This window comes from Clinocottus analis, unplaced genomic scaffold (genome assembly GCF_023055335.1).
Source record: "Clinocottus analis isolate CAN_PGR_092001 unplaced genomic scaffold, fCliAna1.0.p SCAF_5, whole genome shotgun sequence".
Lineage (NCBI taxonomy): Eukaryota > Metazoa > Chordata > Actinopteri > Perciformes > Cottidae > Clinocottus > Clinocottus analis.
In genome coordinates, this window is record NW_027176207.1 from 7,796,028 (window position 1) to 7,823,099 (window position 27,072).

At 39.8% G+C, this 27,072-nt stretch overlaps 1 protein-coding gene across 3 annotated transcripts in view; it reads right to left on the reverse strand.

Annotated features, from left to right (window-relative positions):
• Positions 1-4,470: 4,470 nt before the first annotated feature.
• Positions 4,471-27,072, reverse strand: part of LOC137802960 (moesin-like) — a 34,104-nt gene continuing 11,502 nt past the window's right edge. Inside the window, exons 1-13 of one of the 3 annotated variants that reach the window (XM_068601183.1) lie at positions 18,912-19,241; positions 11,565-11,648; positions 10,991-11,086; positions 10,602-10,876; positions 10,393-10,476; positions 9,859-10,005; positions 9,638-9,734; positions 9,374-9,537; positions 9,070-9,200; positions 8,790-8,950; positions 8,527-8,619; positions 7,157-7,387; positions 4,471-6,711 (exon numbers count right to left, since the gene is read on the reverse strand). In XM_068601183.1, the coding sequence (XP_068457284.1) occupies positions 6,547-6,711; positions 7,157-7,387; positions 8,527-8,619; positions 8,790-8,950; positions 9,070-9,200; positions 9,374-9,537; positions 9,638-9,734; positions 9,859-10,005; positions 10,393-10,476; positions 10,602-10,876; positions 10,991-11,086; positions 11,565-11,648; positions 18,912-18,923 (1,740 nt within the window). In that variant the 5' untranslated portion in view covers positions 18,924-19,241 and the 3' untranslated portion in view covers positions 4,471-6,546. Of the gene's footprint in view, positions 6,712-7,156; positions 7,388-8,526; positions 8,620-8,789; positions 8,951-9,069; positions 9,201-9,373; positions 9,538-9,637; positions 9,735-9,858; positions 10,006-10,392; positions 10,477-10,601; positions 10,877-10,990; positions 11,087-11,564; positions 11,649-18,911; positions 19,242-27,072 lie in introns of those variants that run through there. The other 2 variants (XM_068601184.1, XM_068601185.1) reach the window with 2 other exon arrangements.

The window sequence follows — 27,072 nt, forward strand, 5'->3', positions numbered from 1 at the left end:
GAAATTTGGTCGAAGAGGTTAGTTTTTTTTTGTCAATAAATCTTTTTGCACACATTCATTTTATTAAAAGATCTCAGTGAGACATTGGTCGGTTGGTTCGTTGCACTTATTTGTAACTTGCATGTGACTTACTAAAAATGGCATTCAAACACAATACACATGGTGCTTTTTCAGATTCCTTCTAAGAGCATGATGGCCAGTCTGTGGAGAGACTCGGGATGTGTCGACAAGTGACACCTCACTTGGGGTATTTGACAAACTGACACTCGGAGAGACAGAGTGTCAAACTCAGCTTGTCAAATACACTAAGTGGGGGGCCTGATCTCGCAACGTCAGAGATGACTCTGTGGAATAAAAAACAAAGAACGGGTGTCGCTCCAAGCAAACATGATCAAAGACACAAAAACATGCACACATCAGACATTTTAGAGAAATGAGGCGTCGTCCGTGCACAGCATTTAGGAAAGCAGACACCAACCTGTTCCCTGAGCTCTCGGACCTCCTGATGTTGAAGCAGATGAGTCAGAGTGCAACGCTCCTCTTTCTCTCGCAGGCGCTCACAGTGACGACTCTGTGCACAAGGCGATCCGTTTGACCACTGAGCCTGACACTGCAAAGAGGAAGTCAAAACAAGGAAGATAACTGCAAAGCTAGCTCTCAGGAAACGTGTGGAAATAAAGTGTCAACATGTCACGATTGTGAAATGTTGTTGAAGGCTTTCGTGGCTCTAGATAATAGTTGCCTGAGACATTTTCAACTGTTTCATGAGTCCCAACTATTGCAAGTATATATAGGTTTGGAAAACTATCAACCAAGAAAGTGAAAACCAAGCTTGGGAGAATTTAGATCAAATAACTAAGAGTATAGACGGTATTTGACAGTCAGGTTCAAGTTTATTCCCTCTCATTCTGTATTATCATACTATATCGCATTATTCTTGCACCCGTATCTCCGCTAATGGCGGTCCTATTTTTCTATCATTTTCACCCAGATCATCCTTGGCTGGTCGTCATATGCTCCTTCCGGTGTAAAGACAAGCATCAGCAGTTAGTCTCCACTGCTAATTGGTCATCGGTGCAAACCCAGTGCATGCAATGATTTTATAATATCTGGAATCCTAAACTTCAAGGTGACCCTCAAAACTGTTTGTTATTACTGTCACTTAACTGCGACACCAACATTACCTCCACTCTTTTTTGCAACGACCATAAAACACAGTTTGCAAAGAGCCGTGCAACTTCCTCATTTAACTCTTGACTAATACGCCATGGTGAATCCCTCACTGGACTTCCTCCTGCAGTCACAACTGTACTGTAATGTGCACTTCCTTACCACTCAAAGGGACTGAAGATTGAATTATGTTTTATCGATTGTTCAGAGCTGGTAAACCTGGACTGTTGTTTTTGTGGATACTCAGATAATCTCAGTAGAAGGCAGCATGCAGAGGGCCACATGGATACAGGAAAGAAATGGACTGATTGATGAACCCAAAAAATTGTGCGAAATCAAAAGAGCGGAAAAGCCTAAACCAAATTTGACATTAGACAGTATGCAGTGTGAGCAGTGTGTGAAGCAACCATGCTGCGGCGTCACATTGATATATATATATATATATATATATATATATATATATATATATATATAAAAAGCTCTTTAGAAGCTTTTCTGAGCAAGTTTAACAATGATTTTTGTCCAAATGCCCCCGGAAACAAAGCATCTGCACCCTGATACAGCTGTTTATGAACCAGCTTCACTCAAGATGAATCCTTACAGCATGAGAGGTCATGTGACTCATGCAGTAAAAACCAACAACATCTAACAACAGAGAACTGGACTTTCCTGTATAGTGGAGGCTCAAGTACATGACAGTCATTTCAGGTGCAACCTGCTTGGAGAGGGCTGGAGTCCATGGACAGCAAGGCATCCCATTCAACTAAAGAGTGACTTTATCTTTAAAAGGATGCTCCTTTTAAGTGCAATTGCTATAACACAGGTAGGGGAAGAAATATGTCTCATAAGGTCTATGCATTGTAGCCAATTAATTATAAAAACTCAAATTATCGTTGGCTCTGAACAAAGTTAGACAATATTCAAATAAACATCATTTTAACACTGGAATTAGTCAAACTGAATAAACAAAACATAAAATATTTTCAAAGTGATGGACCTTGAAGAGGTTCTAAAACCAGTTATTTGAAGGAATAAATTCACTTTTTTACTTTGAAATATGCTTTATTAAGTTTTTGCAGAAAATGATATGAGAAGATGGATGCTAGTATGATACATAAAAAGATACAGCCAGCAGTCGGACAGTTTAGGTTAGAAGGCTGGAAATAGTCCAAAAGTAACAAACTGCCCCAACCAGCACCCCTCAGGATTTGTTAAGAAAGGCTCTGACAAGCACATGATTGCATTGTTTTTGCATGACACGTGATTTTAATGTGCAGAGAATGAACATGAAAATTTAAATGTAAACTCATTATCCTTCATAAACTGTGAGCCACCAACAGAAAATGAAAAGTATCAGAAATATTTGTTTCCAACACCGCAACTCATAAACTGGCATAAACACACTCGATAAACCACCGTGCAGATTCCCAGATTGCCCCAAATGCACCATTAGGCTATGACCCACTTGATAGTCATACCACAATAGTCATATTGTTCCCATATATATTTTAAGACTGACATTCAAACAAATTCCAAAAAAGTTGGGTGGTCTGGTGTCGTTTTGTGAGTCACCAGAGCTGTGAAAGGATTAAAGAATCCAGTCATTAGACAAGAACCTTCGTTTAGTAATATTTGGAAACAGTATATTAACAATTTGAAAATAAGTATTAGAGTGCTTAAAGGACAATGGTATGTTGTTCTTGTTTCCATGTGACAACCTGAAGAATGAAGAGAGAAAAACTGTATTCAGAGATCCTGTCTCATTCTACGTGAAACACTGTGAGTCTTGTTCAGGCAGCGAGACTCGTGGCAGCTTATCTCTACGAGGCAGTTCAGAGTGTGAACCATTTCAACACCCTCTTTAGACCACTTATACCACAAATATAGAGGAAGTGGGAGATGAAAAAACACCATCTCTCCTTGGTGTTAAGACAGAGATGGTGGACTTTTTATCAAGTCGTTCAACAAGACTTCACTGAACTTCCTAATGCAAAAATAGATTGTTTTTTGGTCAAATCTTTATTTTCATCAACAATTTGATTAATAAAGTAAAACATTGAGCTACCCAAAGTAGAGTGCTGTCCACATGATAACAAAAAATATTTTTATAACCTTCTATTTTTTCCCATTCTGTAGTGGCTCTTAATGTCCAGTACAGATGTATGTATGTATGTATGTATGTATGTATGTACGTATGTATGTATGTATGTATGTATGTATGTATGTATGTATGTATGTATGTATGTATGTATGTATGTATCTATGGTAACAGGATGGGAGGAAGGACCCAGACTTTAGGGCAGCACAGCAATCAAACGCAGAGTCATTTCTGCAGGTTTTAATGAAACAAACACAAAAGAACTCAAAAGTAGCTCGGTGTCAAACTCTGTTCATTGATTTCCTACCACAACCGGGCCTCTACCCGGCTTACTGGTTTCACCTCCGTTAGGGACAAGAGAAGCCTCTCTTCTCTTGTCGCATCTCTCTTCTGCTCCCTTGCCCTCTCTGCCTTTTGTAAGCCTCGCTGATGAGGAGATCAGGATTAGATGAGTCTCGTCCCACACCTGATCCTGATGCTCCTCTGACGCGTGGGTGAAGCTTTCTGGCTGGAATGCCTGTGATAACGCTTCCGCTCAGGCCGTTACTGTGTGTGTGTGTGTGTGTGTGTGTGTGTGTGTGTGTGTGTGTGTGTGTGTGTGTGAGAAAGAAAGTCAGAAAACACACACAAAGTAAATTCCATATGGCTGCAGTTGAATGCTGTAAGAACAGGAAAAGTAGGTATATGTATATGTATGTATGTTTATATGTATGTATGTATGTATGTTGTGTGTAAAAATTAACCTCAAAGTCCCATTTCTTTAAATTGATATACATACTATTTACGGATGAGTTCACTATTGATTAATATGGCGTTATATATTTCTGACAATCCTAATATCATCACTCATTTATCTGAACTTTTCAAATTGTTGCTGCGTCACTCTGATTGAAGACTGAGGGTAAACTGCCATCTTGTGGCTCATTGTGGAACTGCAATCATGTGCACACCTGCAGGTGTGATGGGAACTAAAGGCATCAAACCAGTGGGCCCAAGATGGATCTGATGAGTGTGAGCACTGTATTATACACCTAATCTAAGTATTTTAACAGATTAAATGTTGACATTCATGTTGACATGATGAACATGAAGAAATATGGAGTGTTAGGATACTTATCAGACACGACTAATTAAAATGTTTTTTTTTTCACTTTAGTTGAAATGGTGGTTCTAATAATAAAGAAATAGTCAGGGAAAGAAAATCCGTTTGATTTTACTTTTATTCATTGTTGAAAGGAAGACTTGAAGCAGCAAGATCTGATGGAAAACCTGGGCAAGGCACTGTCTGTCAATGTACAATATTACGTTTCAGCCCTTTTGGATTCAAGACAAGATATCGAGCAGCATCTTTTAATACATTTCTTTTTCACGCATGATGACTCGGGTTCAAATTACACTTGATTCTCAAAAAGAAGGCTTTCAATACATGGCGCTTCAGGTAGAACAAACAGCGTCGCGTTATACAGGTTATCGTCAAAGGCATGGAAAGGTATCCCAAATAGCAACGACTGCACTTTTACATTTCATGAAACAAGAACTTTATGCAGCAATGGGAGAGAATACTGAATATCAAAATGCATCTTGGTACAAATGAGAAAAGTTCATTCCATATGAGAAATCTAAATAAAATTCTAAAAGATCTAAACTTTGAACTTGCACAATAGTGTAAATAAATCTTTCAAACACTCATGTCTAAATATCTGAGAACAAGCAAAACCCTTCGCATGGCAATGTCACAAAATGGAATATGGAACAAATGGCTTGAGGAAGTTTGGTTCATTTTCATGCAAAAATGTTTTGGCCTGGATTAGATTTCCATTCACTATTTTGCCTGTGGACAGAATCTCCTGTCGCGTCTGGCTTTTCATCGGTCCCATCGCAGGCTATGAGGGTGTTGCTTGTTCCATCAGCTTACTATCACAGCACTGAGCTATTAGTTAACACCAAAATACTGTTTTCAAAATGTTCGCTCTGAAAAAAAAACTGCTACTTTGACAAGTACTCCTAGATTGTATAATACAAAAATATCCTCAGTGGTGTCTGTTCTTCCACCGTACAGAGTTCTATCACTTCTGAAAAATCCAAATTACAAAATACACAAACGTAATTAAATACACAGTATATCAAAAATGCATGCATCGGGACAGTACGTCTGTCTTGACTCCTTTTGTAAGCTATGGTTTTCCAGTGCATGTTTAATGAAATTATTTTATTCTATGCATCAAATTCTATTGAGATTTTGAAGAAGGAAATGTCTCATATGTGAATACAACACATGAGCGAGAATGTAAGATTACACTACAACTTTTACTTTTACAGATGACTTTATTTGTGACAACTACAGTGTAATTCCTTATGCTAAACTGGTTATAGCGATGCAAAAATATATATATTTGAATTATCCAACAGGTTTCTTCAAAAATAAAAGCAGAGTAATAGAACTAGGGTAAAACTCTCAAAACGAACAGGAAATTCAAATGTATTGAAAGCTGAATCGACTAGTTGACGGCACTGAATAATAATACAGCAACATTTACACTAAAGCCTTGTAATTGCAAACTGACTTAAAGGTGTTTATAAATGTAAAATCAGACAAAAAAAAAGAAATGAAATTTATCTTTAATATCACCGCTTGAGTGCGGCTAAATACTGAATGATCTGTAACAGTGAGCAGATTCAGAATACACTCCAATGATCAGTGAGGCAATTTAAGGGAATTTGAAACAACATAATACTACTCTGTTCATGCTCTTCGTTGACAGATTACAGTGCATTTAGATTTGAAAACATGGGTAGCGGATCGTGGGAGAAAAAATAACATCCAGCTTGCTGTGAAGAACCGTTGCACGTGAACAGCCGTGATATGTCTACAGTTTTCAATCTGAAATTTGGATTGGTCTCTGAGCCTTTTATTTTGAAATCATGATACAAAGACGTGACAGAAATATATGAAGAAATAATAAATGCTTACTCAATGTGTCATGAAATGATGCGTGAGCCCGTTACTTATATGCTACATAAACCCCTCGTGGGGAATGAAACTAATAAAATACAGTTTGTCCCTTTTCAACCAGTAACTTGCCTAAATTCAACGTTAGGAATGATAACAAATGGAGTTTTCCAGATCCATATTTGTACATTGTGCTGTGCTTGTGCAACCATGTCATGTTGTGGATCTGATTTATTTGGGTGCAGAGGAAACAGCTTGTGTGAGGCAGGACTGCAGTCCAGGCAGAGCGGCCCAGCTGGGTGGGCTTTCGCATCGGGGTGTGCGGACATCACATGCACTCGAACTCGTCAATGCGCTGTTTGGTGTTTCCTGACCGGATCTGTCTGAGGGTCTTGTACTTGTCTCGTCCCGCCTTCATGTTCTCTGCATGGATCATGTCGTTCACTGTTTTCTTGCTCTCGTCCCGAGCGTTGGCCAGCTCTGAGCTTAAAGCCTGGGAATAACAGTCACAGCGGTATTTATAGATCTCACAGTGGTTTGTTATTATGAACATATGTTAATCATTCTTCTCCCTGAATGTGCAAACATGTCTAGGTTTTAAGTAACTCACATCTGTTTCTACGCTAACCACATCAGTTTAAAACGCAACAATCATCTGTTTCTCTTTATCTTCCTTTTTCTCCTTCATCGTAAATATTGATTTACTAAGAAGAAATTGAGATGCGATGATATATTCACCTCATCAGTCTATCCGTCCTTCATTTTCAGTTGTATTTGTACTTCAACACTGAAGTTGACAAACAGCAGTAAAGAGACCCACTGGCCTCTTTTTTCTTTCTACTTTTTAAACCTCCACGATAAGCCTTTTGATCTATCGATCCAATAATTTTTCGACGGATCAAATTCAACTTGTCTATGATGTATAAACGAAGACTCACGAGTAGATGTTTCTGCAAGCGCTCGTTCTTCTCAGCCTCGGTCATGCGCTCCTCTTCACTGCGGTCCTTATACGTGCCGGCAGCTTCAAACTCGGCGCTGGCCTCAGCGCTGCTCTCGTCGTTCTCATCGTGTTCGTTCTCTGCGTTGAGGGGCTCCTGAATGTGAGCCACCATCACCTTGTTTCTGAGCTCGTTTTTGGTCTTCTCCAGGTCCTCCTGCACCGTGGTGGCCTGAGGAAACAGAGAGCGACAATGAGGTGAGGTGCTACAATTTTGACAAGAGAATTCGTTGATGGAAATGTGTTTAAAGTTGTGCTTCTAAATGGGCAAAACACAACATATCCATCCTGTGGGAAACATGGAAGACGTACAAAGTTACACAACAACCCATCCTATCGTTTTCTCTAATTTCCAACATTTTGAACCTGATGGGGGCGCTAGAAGGAAGGTAATTTTAGCTCTGCGTTGCTGGCTGTGTAGATTACTTTGGGTACTAAATTGAATTTAAACAATCTATTTAAGAACCTAACCATTCACTTCAGCTATAGAGGACAACTTGTGCGACAAAATTTGCTAAACAATAAATGAAAGCCGCCGAGAGAGTGAAAACAGAGTTCTTGTGCTATGAGCAGCCAGGAATAAGAGCCAATTATGAGAGGGACTGGAATTTCAACTGAAACTACACTGTTTGCCAAAAACGCACGATATGGAAACCAGCAGTTGTTTATCAAACAGAATATCATAATGGTGCACAAGAGTTACGACGGGATTTCCTTCGCATAAAGACGACCATCACCACCGTTAACAACATGAGTCACACTGGCCATAAAGAAGAATGGGGCTGGCATGGCACACATGGTTTTTACCTAAAAAAGACAAGAGGCAAGCTGTGAGCTCTCACCCCTCCCCCAGAAACACACAACAACAAGACCTCAGGAATGTCTGTCCTCACTGTGGGTCAACGTGGTCAGCAGAATATCAATTTGATTGACTAACTCATTTCTGCCACGTCCACATTGCGCTCATTCTGACACCTGGGCCACAGTAAAATCACTATAACGCACACTCGAGACTCTAGTACCTGAAATGTAGTATAAGCCACTATGGAGTGGCCGTCTCCACACATGATGGTTGTAATGCATCATTCAAGGTTTTACCGAGAAATGTAGCCGTCTAAATGTGTACATGTAACTACGTATTCATGCTGCTGTGGACGCAGGTCATTTGCATTACGTAAAAACTCTTCTTTTCATGTCATTAGTTCTAATGACACAGTACTCTCCTTTGTACTTTAATCTTGAACAACTCTAACCACTTACCACTGTATTCAAAGGAAGAAGACCATAAAAAAGTGGCCACTCAGCTCATACCTTCTCTTGCCACTCCACTGCCTCTTCTTCCTTCTTTTTCTTGGCATCCTCCAGGAGGGAAATTTTGGAAGTCAACTCTGCCAACTCTGTCGCCTGAAAAGACATTTGCTTTTAGTTTTTCTTGTAATATTATATATACACACACACACACACATATACATATACATATATATATATATATATATATATATATATATATATATATATATATATTTGAAGCATCAGAACAGTAATTTGTTTTCATATAGGTTTGGATAACTGACCAGGTGTTCTTGGTTCTTCATTTGGTTCTCTGACTGTTGCAGCAGCGCCACCTTGGCATCTTCAGCGCCCTTCAGATCAGCCTCCAGACGTCCAGTCTCCTCCAGAGCCTTCTTCCTCTCCATCTCCAATTCCAGAGCCCTCTGTGTTTGCTCCTCCAGCTCTGTTCAGACACACATTCACACGCACAAAGAAGCACTAAAGGTCAGCATTGTGGGAGAAAAAACACTGTCAGCATTCACTGCAGTACAACCTGCAAAGCTTTTCTAAGAGGTCACCCACCTTGTTGGGCTTTTTTCGTCTGCTCCTCGATCTGCTTTAACCTCTCCATTAATTCCTCCTTTTCCTTTTCAATCTTTTCCTTCTCCTTTTCTGCAAGTTCTCGTTTCCTCTTTTCATTCTCCAACAGAGCTCTAATGGAAACAGAAACAGTAAATAAGATGCACTGGAATAAACAGTAATCCTAATCTTTTGAGCAGATCACCCCCCTACTTGCGCAACGTATTTAAAAATACAGTAGTTTACATGTCCATAATACATGTTTGCCACATTAACAGTGGTAGAACATCAACAGTCAAACTCTTACCTCTCCATCTTCTTGTGATTCTTCTCCTCCCGAGCTTGAGCCTTCATCTGCTGCACTTCAATGGTGTCAGGTTTGCGGCGGCGCATGTACAGCTCATGGTTGCCCATGCAAAGAGCCAGAATGCGCTTGTTGATGCGCAGTCTTGGAGCATAGAATACAAAGTCCTAAAACAGGGACATTACAGGTTTACGAGATTAGGAGTGATACACAGACAGATGAATTATCAACTGTTCAGAAGCTGTCCGTTATTGACGGTTAACATACTGGTGCTTTCTTGTCAATTGGTTTGATGACAAACTTCTTGTCATTAAAGGAAATGTTCCTGATTTCACTCCAAGGAAATCCAATTTTGGGCGTCATTCTGTTGAAGACAATGCAAAAATCTCCGTCAGGCACATGACATTACACTGAAACTAGTAATAAGAATAAACACATGATGAACATTTGCATTCATGGCAACTTCACAATGTTGTAGAATCACTTACTTGTCATTTTGTTCATAGATGTTGAGCCCCAAAGCATCCACTCCCAAAAACAGTTCTGTTCCTTTCTTATTCTTGATGTTGAAGTAGTTGACTCCGTACATCTCCAGATCTTGAGCGATCTTCAGATACTCCATCATGGACTCCTCTCTGAAAACAAATAAGAAGAGAGAGAGGGGTTAAGGGAGCACACAAAAGCTAGAGATGTTGGAGCTTTGAGTTGGAAGCACAGGGTAGTCTACATTTAGGAGCCTCAAAAGGAATTTCCTGTCAAGGCGAAAAACAAACCATGACAGCGAGCAAGACAATTAAAGCTCCACATTTTCATGGTAGTGACTTAGATTAGATAGAGCCATGGCCTCAATAAGGAGTAGACTATGAAATAGTTTTGCAGACACTGCAGTCAGATAGTCAATTGTAATGATCTCCCACATATACACACTTAAGTCAGTAAGATTGTAAAAGATCCTCTTGGAATTCCATTCGTTGAAAGAGCTGGTCTCTCCTTCAAACGTGTACATGCATGTCAATTATTACCTCATCATGCTCTTGTGTTCTTCGTGCCACACTTGAATCCTCTCCTCCCACTGGTCCTTGTTGAGTTTGTGCTGGTCCAAAACTCTGAGGATATGAGACATCAGAGTGTCAGAAGCCATGCAGAGACACACGTTGTGTACACTGGCCGAAAGGTGACACTCATTTGATGTTGACCACCACGTTAAAAAGGGGCCGTACTCCTGTGTTACCTCTGAGGGAGCAGCTGTTCACTGGACAGATAGCCTGGCGTGTGGACTTCCTTGTTGTAGTCAGCATACTTGGCCTGCACTGCGTAGGAGGCCAGAAGGACAGCGGTCTCTGGAGGACAGTAGATGTCGTCATTTAAGATTCCCTCCTTCACCTGCAGGAAGAACAGCCGCTGTGTGGCGTCCTGGATTAACTCCTCTGTCACATCCTCAGGGAAAAACTTGGCGCGGAACTTAAACAGCAGCGGGCTTTCCTTCCTCACATCCTGGGCTGTCACCTAAAATAAAGCGGGTGAGGTGGTAGAAGTTATACTTCTGTAAATAGACAATTTTGACAAGGATGGCTATCTTGTTTTAGACATTGTTGTGAAGCAAAAAACGGAGCATCTTACCTTCTTATTGAGTTTCAGCCATGTAGAGAAACCCTTTGTATCCTGGTATTGGAGTCCAAAGTACCACACCTCTCGCAGCCCAATGGTCTTAACCACCTGCACACATGAAAGCAGAAGTATTGTGTTACGTGCCACAGAACCCTAGTACACAGTGAACCGCAGGCAACAGGTGCCATCATCATGCTACTGTATGTTTGTTGTTTTTTGTTTAATACACCTAAAAACAACAAATTATTGCTAATTATTTTGTGAGATTAAAAACATTTTTGGTTGAAACCAAGATTGCCTAATCCTGCATGTGTTAAAAATATAAACAAGTAAATGTGATGGCTCAATTTTGCGATATTTTCTTGGTAAAGCACAGGTTAAACTCATATGTTTTACAAAGAAAAATAAAATTGATAACATTTACAATGGTATATTTTTTCTTTACCTAATAAGTTGTACAACTATTAACAGTTATTAGTTTGGTTATCACACAGTAGTTGAAAATAATGCACCGCTGCTAATAGTTTCATAACCACACTGAATGGGAATCACATCCCAGTAGTCACAAGTCATCTGTTTTTATTACCTGGTCAAAGAGTTGCTTTCCTGTTGTATTTGGCTGAATGGCAAATTCCAGTTCAGCATCCATTGTAGTGACTCTGACACTAATCTGAGGAAGAGAGAGAGCATTGGAAGAATGAGATGTTTAAGGATGAATAAATATCTCACATATATATTGTGCTAAAATTCAAAAGAGCAAATGACTTATATATACTGTATATTTTTCAAAAAAATTAACCGATCAAGTTTATGACTTTTGTTTTGAAATGACTCCATACACAAATCAAGAGTACAGCAAGGACACACTGAATCCCTTAAAGCTTTAACTAAAATAAGTATATATAGAATACAAGAAATGTCTCACTGTTGCCCCTTAATGGTTTTATATATAACAAATAAAATCATCAAAATACCAAAATAAAATTATTAGAAGTTAATAAATAATAATATCATTATATCCACATACAGTGGTTCATCAGCTGATACTTGTTGGGAAATTTTGGAATAAACATGGCTGTCCACAACCCTCCGTGCACACAATGTGTGGACATGTGTCTACTGTGAACAACCGGCAAACCACGGCATCATCAACCCTGAAAAATGTAGACACATGTAGAATTCATGAAAGATCATGTCTCAAGGTCCCGCCTTGTCTACGACAAACGTGCCAATCTGGCCCTGTCTCGGTATAGAACTTATCTACAGGAAGTAACCACATCCTCTGGTGGCTGTGAGGCACTGCTGCTGAACACTGAACTCTCATGAGAGGCGACTACATCCCGTCATGTATCAAGCAACCTGTCAGCTTGCTGCTAAGCTATCTGCCCAAGCAGAACTTAACAAGAGCAGACTTTGATAAATAGTCCTTGTCGGGAAACACACTTAATGACAGCTGGTTATTTAGCTAGTGATGCACTGCTTAATACAAGAAACTTAAAAGGATGGTGTGTATTGTGAAATTATAGCTCAAGAGTTAGGAGTATGAATATATTTAACCTTAAAGCCCCCTTCACTAAGGTCGCACAGAGAATAAATTGATTCTGTACAGAGTAAACTGACCATACAGGCATTTTTTCATTTTCTCTGTCCTCTTAGAGATGACGAAAACAGCAGCAAGCATGTCTATTGGGAAATAACTGTGCAGGCTGAGGCCCACGCCTGCCCCGGACAACAATGGTATGCATTATTTCCCAGTTGCGGGGCTGATTAGTGTTGCGTTCTTTCCCATTCATGTCAGCGGGACCCCATTTACTGCCTGGGATACTTGCCCCACGTCTCACTTCCTGTCATCACCAGCAGCAGAAAGCGTTGTGGTGAAACCTACAATCTGGGCCTACACTGAACCCCAACGCAGACGCCTCAAGTCACAGAGACGTGCCTCTCTTTAAACGGAAAACTATGAACTTTCATGAAAATCTGTTTCATTAGTGTGTAGCTTAGAGTTTAGTTCATGACCACCCTACTAGAGTTTCAGTGCTTTCATTTCCTGCGACGGAATGGCTAATTCTGCTAGAAAAGGGAACTGCACTCAAACGTTTTCTGCCTGGGTAGGGTGTGTCTCTCATGGCCAGAATTCAAAAACACTTAACACCCTATTATTAGGACATACTCAAAAACGCCCCTCTCAGGACAACACGTCAAGTTTCCATGACCTATTCTCAACTGTTTTTTATAACCACACCAAGACTTCAACAACTTGTAAAAAGCTTGAGGCATAAGTGTTGTTTCTGACTCACTTTTTGACAAACTATTGGCTTGTTGAATCACCTCTGTAATGTGAAGCTTTTTTCAAGAGTTCTCCACAACGACTGCCTAAAACTTTAGGTTATTTCTAATATGTGTACTTTGTCTTTAGTCATACAGTTGTGTTCTTCTACTTCTTTTGACCTCACAGCATTAAATCATACGAAAAACTAAAATTATTTGATATAAAAGTATATTAATTTATTATTTAAATAAATGCATATGGCGTCATATCAGGTTTAGGTCTAGTTTCAAATTAACTTAGGCTTTCACAAAACATTAGGCTATAAAAAACTCACATACATACAGTGGTGAATTGAGCTCAATGATAATGTTGATAAACTCAACTGCCAATGTAAGAAGGATAAAACAGAAAACATGAGAGCTGTATGAGTGACAATATTTGGAAGCTGTATTAACCCCATCAAAAGACGAGCAGTTAAGCCCAGAACAGACCCAGTCCACTCTTTTCTCCACTGAGATGCACTTTAATCAAACATCATAGATGTGGGAACAATCCTTTTGAGAAAAAAAAAAAGATTTGAAGCAGGATTGTCATCAACTGAGTGTAGCAGTACATGTAATGCGCCACCTTAAGAGTGACAATTCTAACAAATGTCACTGTTATACGCGACAGGGATCAAATCTGAGTTGTACTTCTGAGTCATGCTGTCCACGGTAGCCACACAAGGTCAGCAACTATGCTGAGCTTCTCGTTAACAATGGATCTACACACAGCCACAGCAACCATTCTATTGACACCTACCCCTACCTGATTCACAGCTTATCTGAAAGACGAACTGCGGATGTCAGAGGCGACAAAAATAAGGTTGGCTTCAATCCAGTCAGGTGGAACAGTTATATTAAAATGTGAATAAAGGGTACAGTTAGTATGTTGTCCTTCCCAACATCATACAGTTATTAGGTAAGTGTCAATGTGACGGAGATGACCAAATCTGACAGCCTAACAAACTATGTTCATGTTATCGCTTGAAGCCAATGCTACAAAGGAAACCATGTGAAAAGACAATGAGCATGTTTATACATCCCCTAAAGGCCATATACACATATTACCCTCCACTGCAGTACAATGTTTGCAGCAAGCCAACAGGAAAGTATCTATACTACAAAACAACATTTTTTTAGATTATGATAATTAAAAACACGAGTGTTCTTGTTTCGGTAGTCATCCTGTCTGCTAGTGTAACCATGAACAAACCCTGTGGCTGAAGAGAAGAAGCTCGGCAACAGGAAGAGGGAGTATGGAGAAGAGGAGGGGACAGTAAACACAAAGGGCAAAAGGTCCATTCAAACTAGTTCCCACAACCATTTTTTTAAAGACAAATCACATCACTACATGAATTATAAACTTGTCTTTTGGTTGTTTTTAATAGCAACATCCATTGTGTTGGAAAACCCGGTTGATGAACTCTTATTATCTCCTGTTTACTATTATTTCAAACTGACTTATAACCAGCCAACACATCTCTCATCTTTACCACTTAATCCTCTTATTTAAATCAGTCCAGTGCTACAACTCTGACTATGTTGTTCGGAACTTGTTCTGCTCTCCTTTATTCTGATATCTTGCCTTCCTTTTGACCCCTGCATTTGTTTGCCAACTGTGTCTGCCATCTTGTTGCCAACTGTAAGCCTCCTACTGACCAAGTAAGGGCTGTTTTAGTCCAACTGGTTTGGTCTACCATGTCTCCTTTTGGATCAAATGTTAAATTGTTACAGCCATATACACAAAAATATGTAGACCCAACAAAAAGACCAGAAGGCAACATGCAGGTATAATGCCTGTCTGACTATGTTATTTTTCCAATGCACATTTTATATACCTAATACAAGTATTTAAACCTAATTCAATGTTTCAGCATAGTCCAATCCCTACCAGCTGACAATGTCTACCACACAAACACAAGACAGATACAAACCACAGGCTCTTCTATTTGCAGCGATGCACTAATATTGACTGTAGTGCTTTGTTTATGCCATTCTCTCATTATGTACACAGTTTGAACTTTGCTGACTCGTTCTTCTAGACACTTTCATTACAATGAGTGTCAAATAATCATAACATTCATCTCATTGTAATGTGTAATTGTAATTATACTTTAATGTCTCTAACGGGAGATTATATCCAATTAAAAAAGCATTGGATTATCTAAACAGAAAATTATAAAGATGCTTTAGCAAACGAGAAAAAACAGAGGATAATAGGGGTATATTAAAGTAAAAATAATAAATGAATAACAACAAAGAACTTACTTTCAGAAGTTTGATTTTCTCACTACTTCCAAACAGAAAACATTGAACTCGCTACTTGTGTAAAAAGTTTTGATTGTAGTTTGTCCAGCACCTCTACACACACTGTTAATCTGCTCTGCTATGTGCACTATACAGACTTATTTAATCCCCCGCTTGCATACCGCTGGGTGTTTCCATTTACCATTTCTCCATCGCTTCACTTGTTAAAGGTTTGGTCCTGTTAACCAGAAAACAGCATCTGTCATGGTTTCTACATAACGGGCTATAATGGTAAGTTGGGCTTACGTTTTGTAAATAACAGTAGGCTGTTTCGGTATTTGTGGATATAAAGGTGCTGTGTATACATTTAGTGTGATTCACATTATTCACCGCTTGTGAATAATGAAAAACTGGTTTAAAAAACGTCTGGTTGTTACACTAAAATTCATTTTATTGTTCAAATAGCAAAAAGGGAGAAAACTGTTACTGTGGTTAAGGCCCATTTGGAAATACAGTAAGTGAGCTGGTGAAAAGACTTTACAACATGGCGTCAGATTTGAGTAATAAAACCAAACAGATTATTTAGACTATCTAAATGCAAAACTAAAATCCACTACAATGTAAAATAACTGATTAAGACAGACTGACAAGTCTTAAACTTGTTGCACTGCTGTAATGCAATCTAAAGTGGAGCATGGCATCTGAAGACCGCGCGAGGCGAAAGCAGGGAGGAGAATAGCTCGTCTGTGATGTGAAAGTCCTTATAAGGCAGCAGGCGAGGAAATTACCGGAGAGGAACTGATGTAAGAGCAGAAACCTTGAGTCACAACATGACTTCCTTGGGAAACTTAAGCACTGCCAAGAGGAGTCGAGCAAACTCAGAGTTTCTCAATAATGATTGCCTCTGTGAGACATCAAAGTTGTTATAATGAACCAAAAACACTAAATAAAATCACCAAAAAAAGTTTATGGAAAAGCTATTTTGAAGGAACAGAATAAATTTCACTCCCTGGTCCGGTTTGTTGTAGATGTAACTCCATATCGGGAGAACAACTTTTTCACAGCGCCGTTAGCTTTACCAAAGAAAATGGGCCATTGAGTGTTCCAATAAGAGGTTTGGGTTTTAATAACTGATACATTACTTTGCTGGATCCATATGAAGGAGATAAACTAACGGGGGCCCCTAGTTTATATGTTTAGTGTTGAAATATCAGCCCTGTTGTCTAGATATCCCACACTCCTTTAGGCCATCATTAATTGTCCCTGTTTATTTTGAGAAGATCTAGCTGCTTCCTCTTGACCATCTATGCTGTCCACTACTAGTTTACTCTGTGCTAACTCTTTATTATGTACAGTTGAAGGTCTCTGCTACACAGCTGCACTTTCCCTGCAGTGTCGCTGCGCTAATGTGAACTGTTCGTGACTGCCAAACAGATTCTGTAGAGGTCTGTCAGTTCCCCAGCTGTTCCTTCAGTAGCTGCTGCACAGAACACAGGCCACTAGTGTTGTACACTGTCTCTCTGCAGATACTTGGCCCAAAGACATACGCTGAGTGAAGGACTAAAAATACATAGAGAATAGTAAACACTTGCAGCAAAAGAACATTAACAATGTTAATTTATCTAAGCTTAGGTGCAGCACAGAACATCAGAAAGTCCCCTGACCACAAACAGGATACAGACCCTATATGAATCCCGCCAATAATGTTTCACAGCTTTAATGTGAATCTTGAATCTTATATTTGTGTTGTCTGGTGCAGAAAAAAATCCACCTAAAATTTAAAACATCATTTTACGAAGAAATGTGCTAATGTGTTCTAATAACTAATAATAATTCATAAATGTAAAAAGCAAAATGGAACTTGCATTAAATGGCCCTGTGAAGTTTATTTTAAAAGGCTGATGAGGGAAATTCCTTTCAGGAAGAGGAGGATAGTGCATACTAACGTATACTAAAGTATGCACTTTAAATGCCAGGATGCTTTGGCATTTTATTTTCAGTTTGACAGCTGGAAAAAATACAGAGGAAGTAGAAGCAGAAACAATACTGCAAGAAGAAAGCAGCTACAACCTTTGGTACTATTTGTACTTGTGTTTGTAATTTGGAAGTGCATGAGTTCACAATACCGGCTTAATTACAAAATATGTGACCAACTATATATGCAACTTGTTGTTTTTTACAATAACAATTAATGACTTACTGCCGAAAACTATACTGTTTTTATAATCACGGTACATGTTGAAGGGTAGTGATGCACAAGCTGATCTGATGATTGAAGAAGAAAAAAATACTGATATAGTAATATAATGAATTAAATTGCCTCCATTGTGCCATATAAATGTATTTGTACATCAGCTTCATCACATGGCTTCTGTATCTGTCTTTGCAGCATAATGACTCTTTTATTGTCTGAGTGAGCGTGTGGGTCTGGACTGTGACTAAGAAGGATGGCACACAGATTTCCTATACTATTACTATATGAACTTGTACATTTAAGAGCATTGTCAAAGCCCAACTCATTCTCTCACCAGAGGCAAACAGAAGAGATGAGTTGGAGCCCACTTTCCCTTCAGTATGCAGCCAATCAAGGCATGAGCTGGACACACTGGGCTGTGCCCGATGCTGAATTAAACAAAGAGTCAAGTCTGAGTCAACCATCATTCTCTTTGTTCAGAGCCACACCAGCACAAATCCATGAAGCTCTGCTGGGTGCTTCTTCGTGTGAAACCACAGCGCAGAGCAACCTTTTTGGCCTCTTTTCTTAACAGTGGCAATAATCCACCATAGTTGCTAGTGTCTCCCTCTCGGGCCACCTCCCTGTTTTTAAGTTCGCCTCCATTTGCTCCAGATTTGGGCAGCACAGCTGGCCCGAATGACAGTTCAAATCCCTCCTCGTTAGACCTCACTGAAAAGGAGGCCTAGCTCGTTAGCCGCGGCAGCAGCAGCAGGCCACACAGTCGGCTTCTGCCGAAAGCCGACAGTGGAAACGTGATTTGTGGCTCTTCAGTGGGGAGAGAAAGTCACCGTAACGTAATAGCGTGCCGCGCTGAGCCACAACGCCCAAACGAAGCATCTGATTTAAGGCGCTAATTTTTAATGAACAAACAGGCGGGAGCGCGCACGCGCACACATCTAACGGAAAGTACCCGAGTAACCCTCGGATGAGTCTGAGGGGATGGAACGGGTGTTAAAACGTCACAATGTGTCCCAAAGGTGCAGTTGCGGTTATTTAAAGGTTAATATCTAGTACCAGTGTCAATAAAAAAAACAACCTCAATCCTGTTTGTATGGAGGGTATGACGCGAGAGAGCGACAGACAGGAAAACACGGTAACGTTAGTTTTTACATAATAGCGTTAATGCGTTTTCATTCTTACCGTCTTCGGCATCTTTCCTTTCTTTTACGTCCGGTTAAGGTTTTGTTTTAAAAAAAATAAAAAGTTATAAAATTAGACGAGCAGTTAGCGAGACCAGCAGAAAACTTTTTCCCATCAGACCAACGGCGCCAATCGAACGCCTTTCCAGTCGCGAGGACACGAACGTTACTTTTCGCTCGACCACAAAGAACTATTCTCAACCTTTCGCGGGTGCGAGTGTTTTTTTTCTTTGTTTCGCCTTAAAGAGAAATGGCTCGAGCTTGATTTCCTGCTAACGGTACCCCTGACTGCAAGACCACACCCAGGCCGATGACAGGACAGCAGCCAGCCAGACAGAAAGAGAGGGTTCAGGCCGACAGACTCCGCCTGCCGCCGCCGCATCGTCATGGCTGCAGTGTGCTACTGCCTCTCTCATTCCAAACCCGAAGGATCCCCAGCACTCTGCCTCCTTCACCACACATCCATAGGTTACTTTTGTAACACTCGAAATGTGGACCAGTCCAATATGCGCATCGCATTGATTCCATTAGAGCATGCCCGCCAGAAGGGCTGTCACTTTAATTAATTTGAAACCCTAAAAACAGAAGGGGGGCTTTCTTAATTAAGGGTTTGCTCAGTTTGTCAGTAACCAACTCAAACACTATGGTAGACAATTATACAAAAAAAAAACATTAAGTGGTTTAGGTGTGGGATAAAAACCCAATACTATCAGATTAAACTACTTGGACTACTTAGTCCTTTTAAATCTCTTAAGCTTAAGTACATATTTCCAATGTATTTTATTTTGATTTCAAATGCTGGTGTCTTATTCCGCCAGCTGCTCACATCCAGTAGACTGCATGTAGTTTAGTGTCTGCAGCATGAGAATTTTAGTTTCACACTGTCTGACACAGATCTGCTTCTCTTACAGTTTTGCTCATGAGTAAAGTGAATGTAATGAGCACTTCTGGCCCCACTGGAGGTCATGTAGAGATGGTGCAGAGATGCTTCCCCTGCATCCAGATTAAGAGGGGTTGACTCAATAACAACAGTTACTTCTGGATTTATTTCATAGTAATTATATGAGGTAGCCATAATAGTGCATGTAATACAACTCACTCTTTGAGGTAACATCACATTTGCACTTCCGCAAACTTGGGTTTACGAGGTCAAATGAAAGTCATGAGGTCAAATGAAAGTCATAAAAGACATCACTGCAGTTATAAATGCTCAAAGCAGAGAGAGAGACAGACAGACAGACAGACAGACAGACAGACAGAGAGAGAGAGAGAGAGAGAGAGAGAGAGAGAGAGAGAGAGAGAGAGAGAGATTGAACAGAGCTCTTAAGAGGCCAAGAAAAGTAGTTTCAAGTTCTGAATTGAAGTGCTAAAAAAATTATGACTGTCAATGACAAGCCAACAGGTTAGGTGACACATTCACAATGAGAGCTTATTATTTCCAAAGGCTCAGCTTGTGTGGTTAGATTTGAAGATGAAATAATTTAATTGTGTCACACAGTAAGAGCCATTTTTATGAAAGGTTTGATTGTTTTGCTGCACTCCCTGTGTAATATACTAACATAATTTAATGTGGCATAGACATTCACTGCTACCAACTGTGTCGAAATGACGGAGAAGCGGAAACATTTAGCCACCACTCCAGAAACATTGGAGTATGGTGTCTTGTTAAAGTTGCCTTCGTGCTTATGAAACGGCTTCCATGGCCACTGACGTCCTGCAGAGGGATGGACATCATTGTGGGCGCTCCGCTGCCTTCAGGAGAGAAATCAGATCACTGAAGCTAATCTTGCTTTGTCCGAGGTTCAACTTGTCACAAAATGTTCCCACCCTGGACTTTATCGGACCAACAGAATACAGCATGGTGACTCATATACCACAACATTTTCCCATTGCTTAGTCAACCAAAATATGTCTTCTATGTACCATTAAAAGTACACGTTGTGCATGTGTGGCTGCTCTGGATGAAACTTGCTGCTTCAATGAGACTGATAATTTGTGGTCGACACTTTTAAGAGTGGTCTCCGCTTCTTTTCTTTGCAGCTCAAGTGTTCTCACAGACACACTCTCCTCGGCTGTGGCCCCTAAATGATGACGTCTTAACCTGATTTTATTTCAGTCGTATGAAAGTTGTATTAAATATCACTTTAAGTCAAGAGCGTGCAACGCGGAACATACACTTGCACCCTGTGAACGTAGAATTCAAACACAGCAGTTTAGGCTTCAAGCTTCCAAAGTGACTGTCGACTTGAAAACAACTAAAACCATGACTACATGAAGGAATCCCAGGAGAACGGCTGGTGCTCTAATAATCCCAGAGAGAGAGAGAGAGAGAGAGAGCGAGAGAGCGAGAGAGAGAGAAAGAGAGAGAGAGAGAGAGAGCGCACAGAGAGAGAGAGAGAGAGAGCGCACAGAGACGTCACTGCATTGCATGTTGACTCATCTTACACTCCGAGGGCAGGGTGACCTCCCACAGTCTCAACCCAGTGAGCTACTCACTGCAGTCAAATCAAAGGCGACGATGGTGTGGAGTTCCGAAAGAAATAAAAATAAAATCAAGGTTGATGCTGGCCAGACCTTTTGTGTGCGTGTCACAAGGCCTCAGCTGACCAGAAAGAACAGGGCTGTCTGATCCACCCTTCGTCACCATCACTGTGTCTTCTCCATACAGTCTTCCTCATTTTCACTCTGCTGAACGTGGTGGAAAAACAGCTGCTGAACTCAAGCTCTCACTCTGTGTTAAGTCACAAATTTGTATGTCTGATTTATGAGACGTCAGCTCGAGAGGAATGATCTCAGCAGCTGTGGCCTTGTTTTTTTATTGCATTGGTTCAACAGGCCGATTTTAGCGTCCGTTTGTAAAAGGGATCAATGTAAAACCATGAACGTCTGTTTCTGTGAATGCGTGCGTCTCAATGCCCGGCGCCATTACACCCTTTAACCACCAGATAGTGTGAATGTGCTGTGTAACGCCATATCAGTACCAAACCTATAAGACCATGACAGGAAAGTAAGACATCCTGGTCTTTGGGTACATTGTTTCTCATATTTGTACAGTATGTACTTTCCATTCAGCCGTCATGGGTGAAGCGCGACGTTATTAATCTAGTAGGACTGAACAGGATCCAACTTCTCTCTGTTCCAGGCTAACTTATTCATGAAACGTTACAAAGTTATTTAGTAGTTGCTACAAAAAAGGCTTAAACCCAGGGAAAAGTTACAAAGTACTGGAGGATAAGGGCTGTACATATCTGGCATGTTCTACAGAAGGAAATATCTTCCTAGATTTCATCACAATTTAATGTAATTTTATTCACATAAACACATTAAAACAGTTTGAACAGCACTTTGCTTTATTTATGAAGAAAAATCACATTTTGTCATTGAGACTTACATTTTGTTTGAGCCCATGGACCCAAATAGTCTATTTTTTGTATATTTTGGTCTATAAAAGCAACGCTATCCAGTCAGAGGGGATTACAATACTGCAGATCATCACAACACATACACAAAAAAACATGCTTTACATTTCCGTTTTTATATTTCAACATTGCTGACATACTGGTTAACTCAAACAGGAGACCGACTTCATAAATGTGATTGCTGCGCTTCTCAATACTATAATACACCTAAGTATGTGATTTTAAATGTTTGCGTGACATTGACCTGAGTGTTACACCACGTGTACGTAGTCGTGTTCAAATATATCTACCACTTCTTGTCTGCACACCAACAATTACAATTTTAAGTGATATTGCAGAAATTCCAAGAGGTTCGCAATTATTTGCCCTGTTTGTGTGCATGTGTGTTTGGACCGATTGTTATAACAGGCGTGCAATGTGTCGTCTTCGATTCGATCTAACGACTGATTCGGAAATGAAGTTGACGTCACATTGACACCATCAGCCTAACGTCTTGTAAACAGCACAGGCCCATTTTACACAGGGACAGCTAAAAGTCTGCAAACTGTCCTCAGATACATAAAGTGTGAAATTACAATTGGTGAATGGTACATAATACACCTCTTCTTTGTCAACATGCAGGGTTGGTCATTGAACCAACTGCCAAACACTCCCAATAAGTTCCTGTTTCACAAAGGATCTGCATCTTAAGAGCGTTAAGCGTCAAACGGAGTAAAATCTTTTATTTGTGTTTGGCGTTCACGTGACTCTGGATTCACGTTGTGTGGAAAATAAACCTTCTGTTTATTACTGAAATATAGAATGTATTGCATGACCACCCGCGTGTCGAATCACAAGAACAGTACGTTTGAGAAAGCCACCCAGAAAAACTTTGGCATGTTTTATTAGGCAAAAATATATTCAAAATATATTGAAATATTCCATTAAAATAGCGCACGTCAAATCAGAGGAAATAGATGCACGTTATCTAGGGTGCACAGGTTACAACACAGAAATCATCTTAGTATTTTAACAACTGAAGTAACGGTTACATTTACAGATCACATTCTATGTATGTGTGTGTGTACACATACATACATATACACACACACACACGTGTGACTATGTACAGAGAGGACATGCTTACTACTGTACACAGGGTATCTGTGCACCGTAGACATAAATGTCCCTGTAAATTAACTACTGTACCCAGTAAGAATTAGTACATACCAATGGGCTACTCCCAGTGACACACAGTGTCACGAACATTATGGCATAGATTTTTTTCTCCCTTTATTTAAATAAAACTATTTTCATACTATACATTTCATATTTTGTTACATTCAAGGTATAGATACAATTTGTATCAACAAGCAAAAGTCAATTCTAGACATTTGTGGCTTAGTTGTTTGCGGCACTTTCAAAGGTGTGGGGGGGGGAGGAGAGGGGAACGTTCTTGGTCTCTAGTGTAACCTTTTAACAAAGTATTTTCTTGTGATAGTGTCGGATAGTCTATTATCCAGCGAAAGCAGAATATTTCAGGGACCTAACTGAGTAATCCCCATTAGAGAACGAAAAATCAATCAAAGACATCGCAACAGAATGCATGTCCCTACATTTCTTTTCTCTCCGTATCCAATGGGTGAAAGTCTAACCTGTAGGATTCGGGCAGTCACCATCAGTACCATTTCAGCATGATGGGCAGAGTTAACTGCCACTAGGCTTTGAATGTGAATTTGCTCTCACACTTGTTAAGCCCACGCTGCCCACAAGAGCATTTTATCTAATGACAGAGCAAGCAATGTGCAAGCAATGTGGCACGGTGCCAGAAATAGTAGCACAGGTCAAACACAGGTTTAAATTGATTTGCTGATAATTTTACGGGGTGTAAATTCCAGTTATACTGTAGCGATACAAGGTTTACATTGTCATAAAGTGCTTCTGTAAACATCACTCAATGATTTACTTTTCATACCGTAAAAGAATACAAATCACTATCATAAACCTCTGACTCTTTTCCCTGTGGACGGGCTGTGTTGTGGTTTAATTTACACCGAGTAAATGTACTCTGCGTTCATCAGGGCGCACAACTATCCCAGTGTTAAAAAAGGATCTCACTATCACAAAGAAACATATTCCGATAACATATTAACCATATCAAAGTCAAATCACTGGCGAAGTTACTTGGCCTCTCGATCAGCAACCACGCTGATGTTTTTGGGAGATAATCCTTTTATCAGCGACGGCCTACGACTAGAACTTCTTGCAGCGAGCACACGTTTCCAATTCAACTCTCTCAAGGGAAAAGGATGGCACGCAAACTTTTAGCCAAATGCCAGAAACAACCTTGACAGCAGCCTTGCAATCTGATTGTTTCACATGAAGAAACGATTAGGCAGTTTGTTTCACCTTCTCATGAACAGACAGCCGGCCTTAGGTGGCCTCGTCTCTTTTTCATGAAAAAACAAAGTCAGCAAAGCCCAATAGTCATTTGGGCTAAACACATTCAATTTTTTTATTTTTTATTATTTCTGTCTGTTTATATACCACGATTGTACTTAGACATTATAAAGAAATATAGATTTTTTTTTTTTTTAAAACACCACTAATGAGAAAAAGTCAGGCTCACACAATCAGCCCTGTTAAAGAGTAATACCGCTCAGTTAGAAAAATCCCAGACATTATTCTTTGTAATTATGAACATTTTCCTAATTCAAAAGGACAAATATATGAGTCTGCTCCATATATTACAAATGGCAGGCAACTTTCTAGACAGTTTAAGCTCAACATCACCTCCTTTATGCTTCAATACCTTATTTATTAAGATAACAACAAAATAAATGGCAACCAATAGATTTCTGTTATTTGATTACAATGGGGTCAGAAGTGACATTAAGGGCGGCTCCTCTATTTTCCAGGCCTGACGTACTGTACGGAAAATTTGTAATACTTATGCAATCTAATATTAGGCCGAGGAGGTCCTCACCTGAATCTCGATATGAAGTGGCCGTTCTCTTAAAATGCACTGAAAATATGATCTTGTTCTTAGGGCTGGCTTTACATGTTACAACCTCTTTGCAATTAATAGGCTGAAAGTTCCATGTGGCACTTTGTCCTGAGAGTGGGAATAAAGGCAAATGGGTTGTTAAGATAATGGGGGTTTATCCGCTTGGGAGCCTGAATGTGCTTCGCATCATTTCATATTTCTTGAGAAGTGATAGCTTTGACCTGAGGACCTGATGGCATGGTTAGCATCCAACACTAACGTCCTAAGGCCCAAAGTCTTGGGTCAAATTTAAAGGTCTAATAATAAAAATATGGGGAAATCCAACACCCATTTTTGATTTTGGCTGCATAGGCACCCTTATGGACACCAACATTACTTCACCTGACTGTAGCTGCATCACGTAAAGCCATCCTAGTAGCCCAATTTTCTAGATCTCAAGGTGCGAAACGCACAGGATTACACAAAAGTACAAAGTTTTGCAATGCCATCTCCACCTTTCAATTGCACATATCTAACTTTTAAGCACTACATGTTACATGTAGGAGGTTCACAAAATATATCACGAGTAAATATATCACTGGATCAGAGTAGACTGGCCAGTAACCACTGGATTTTGGCAGGGAGACTGAAAACTAAAAAATTGAAAGCATCCTGAGAGCAATGTGCTGCAAGGTACAGCCAGACAGTCTATGCTCCTGAGGGCCGGCTGCATGTTTGCGTTCTGTAAATCTGTATTCCAGCAAGCAGCCGCCCATAAAATACAATATATTTTATCTTCAACATGCTTTCCAACATTTTTTTCATTTTTTATGCACTTATTAAAGCCTCATACTTTACAAGATAACAAAATAAGTCTAATGTACAACTCCCAGTTCTGACTGTTCAAGCCAGATTCTTATCATTTTATCTGACAAAAGGTAACATCAGGCAAGTATTTAGTCATTTCCAGAATTCCTTGTGCAAACACAAACTGTCATACACTGTTCCATCTTTAAAAGCAAAGTTCCATCACATCATCTCTAATAGCAAAGTTCTATCACATCACGGCCTGGTTAAACAAATTCTCAATGTTTCACTACGTTTACATGCACTAAGGAAAAAGGTAACTTCCAGAAATCAAGTTTAAGGCATGACGCGGGGCAACTTGTTTAGATGCACTGCAATAGTTGGGTTTCCATAAAACCAGTTCACACATATTTTGTCAGAAAGCAGATTACTCCCAATCCTCCACCATACTTTAAGTGTATCTAATATGTTATATACTAAACTTGCTCAGTAATAGGACACTGCCACATTGTTGTTGTTTTTTGATTGGACATTTGGACTGACAGTAAAGTGAGAAGGGTTAGCATGAAATCACTATGTGCGTTCAGCATTAGACTTTGGGTGCATTTTGTCTCGATGCAATAATGCATAATTACGAAATTGTCTTTAATCCTGCTAGATTACTGCCAGAAGGACAATATCTTCCTTCTCCATGGCCTTTGTCATGCACTTTAGCGAACGTAAAAAAAATAAAAAATTATAAAGTGTATATATATAAACCATCAGAAATCTAGCAGGTTTAACCAAGTTTATCTTAATGCTTTAAACTGATAAAAAAAAAAAAAGCTTCTCATTTCTCCTGCATTATGATTCAGGTCATTGAGAAAAGCTGGAAATCATCAGGCTGCGAATGTGCATGTAAAAGTAGTCTTTGAAACGACATGAACCCACTCCTGAAAACACACTGCTCCTCTGACAACTTAAAGAAGTCC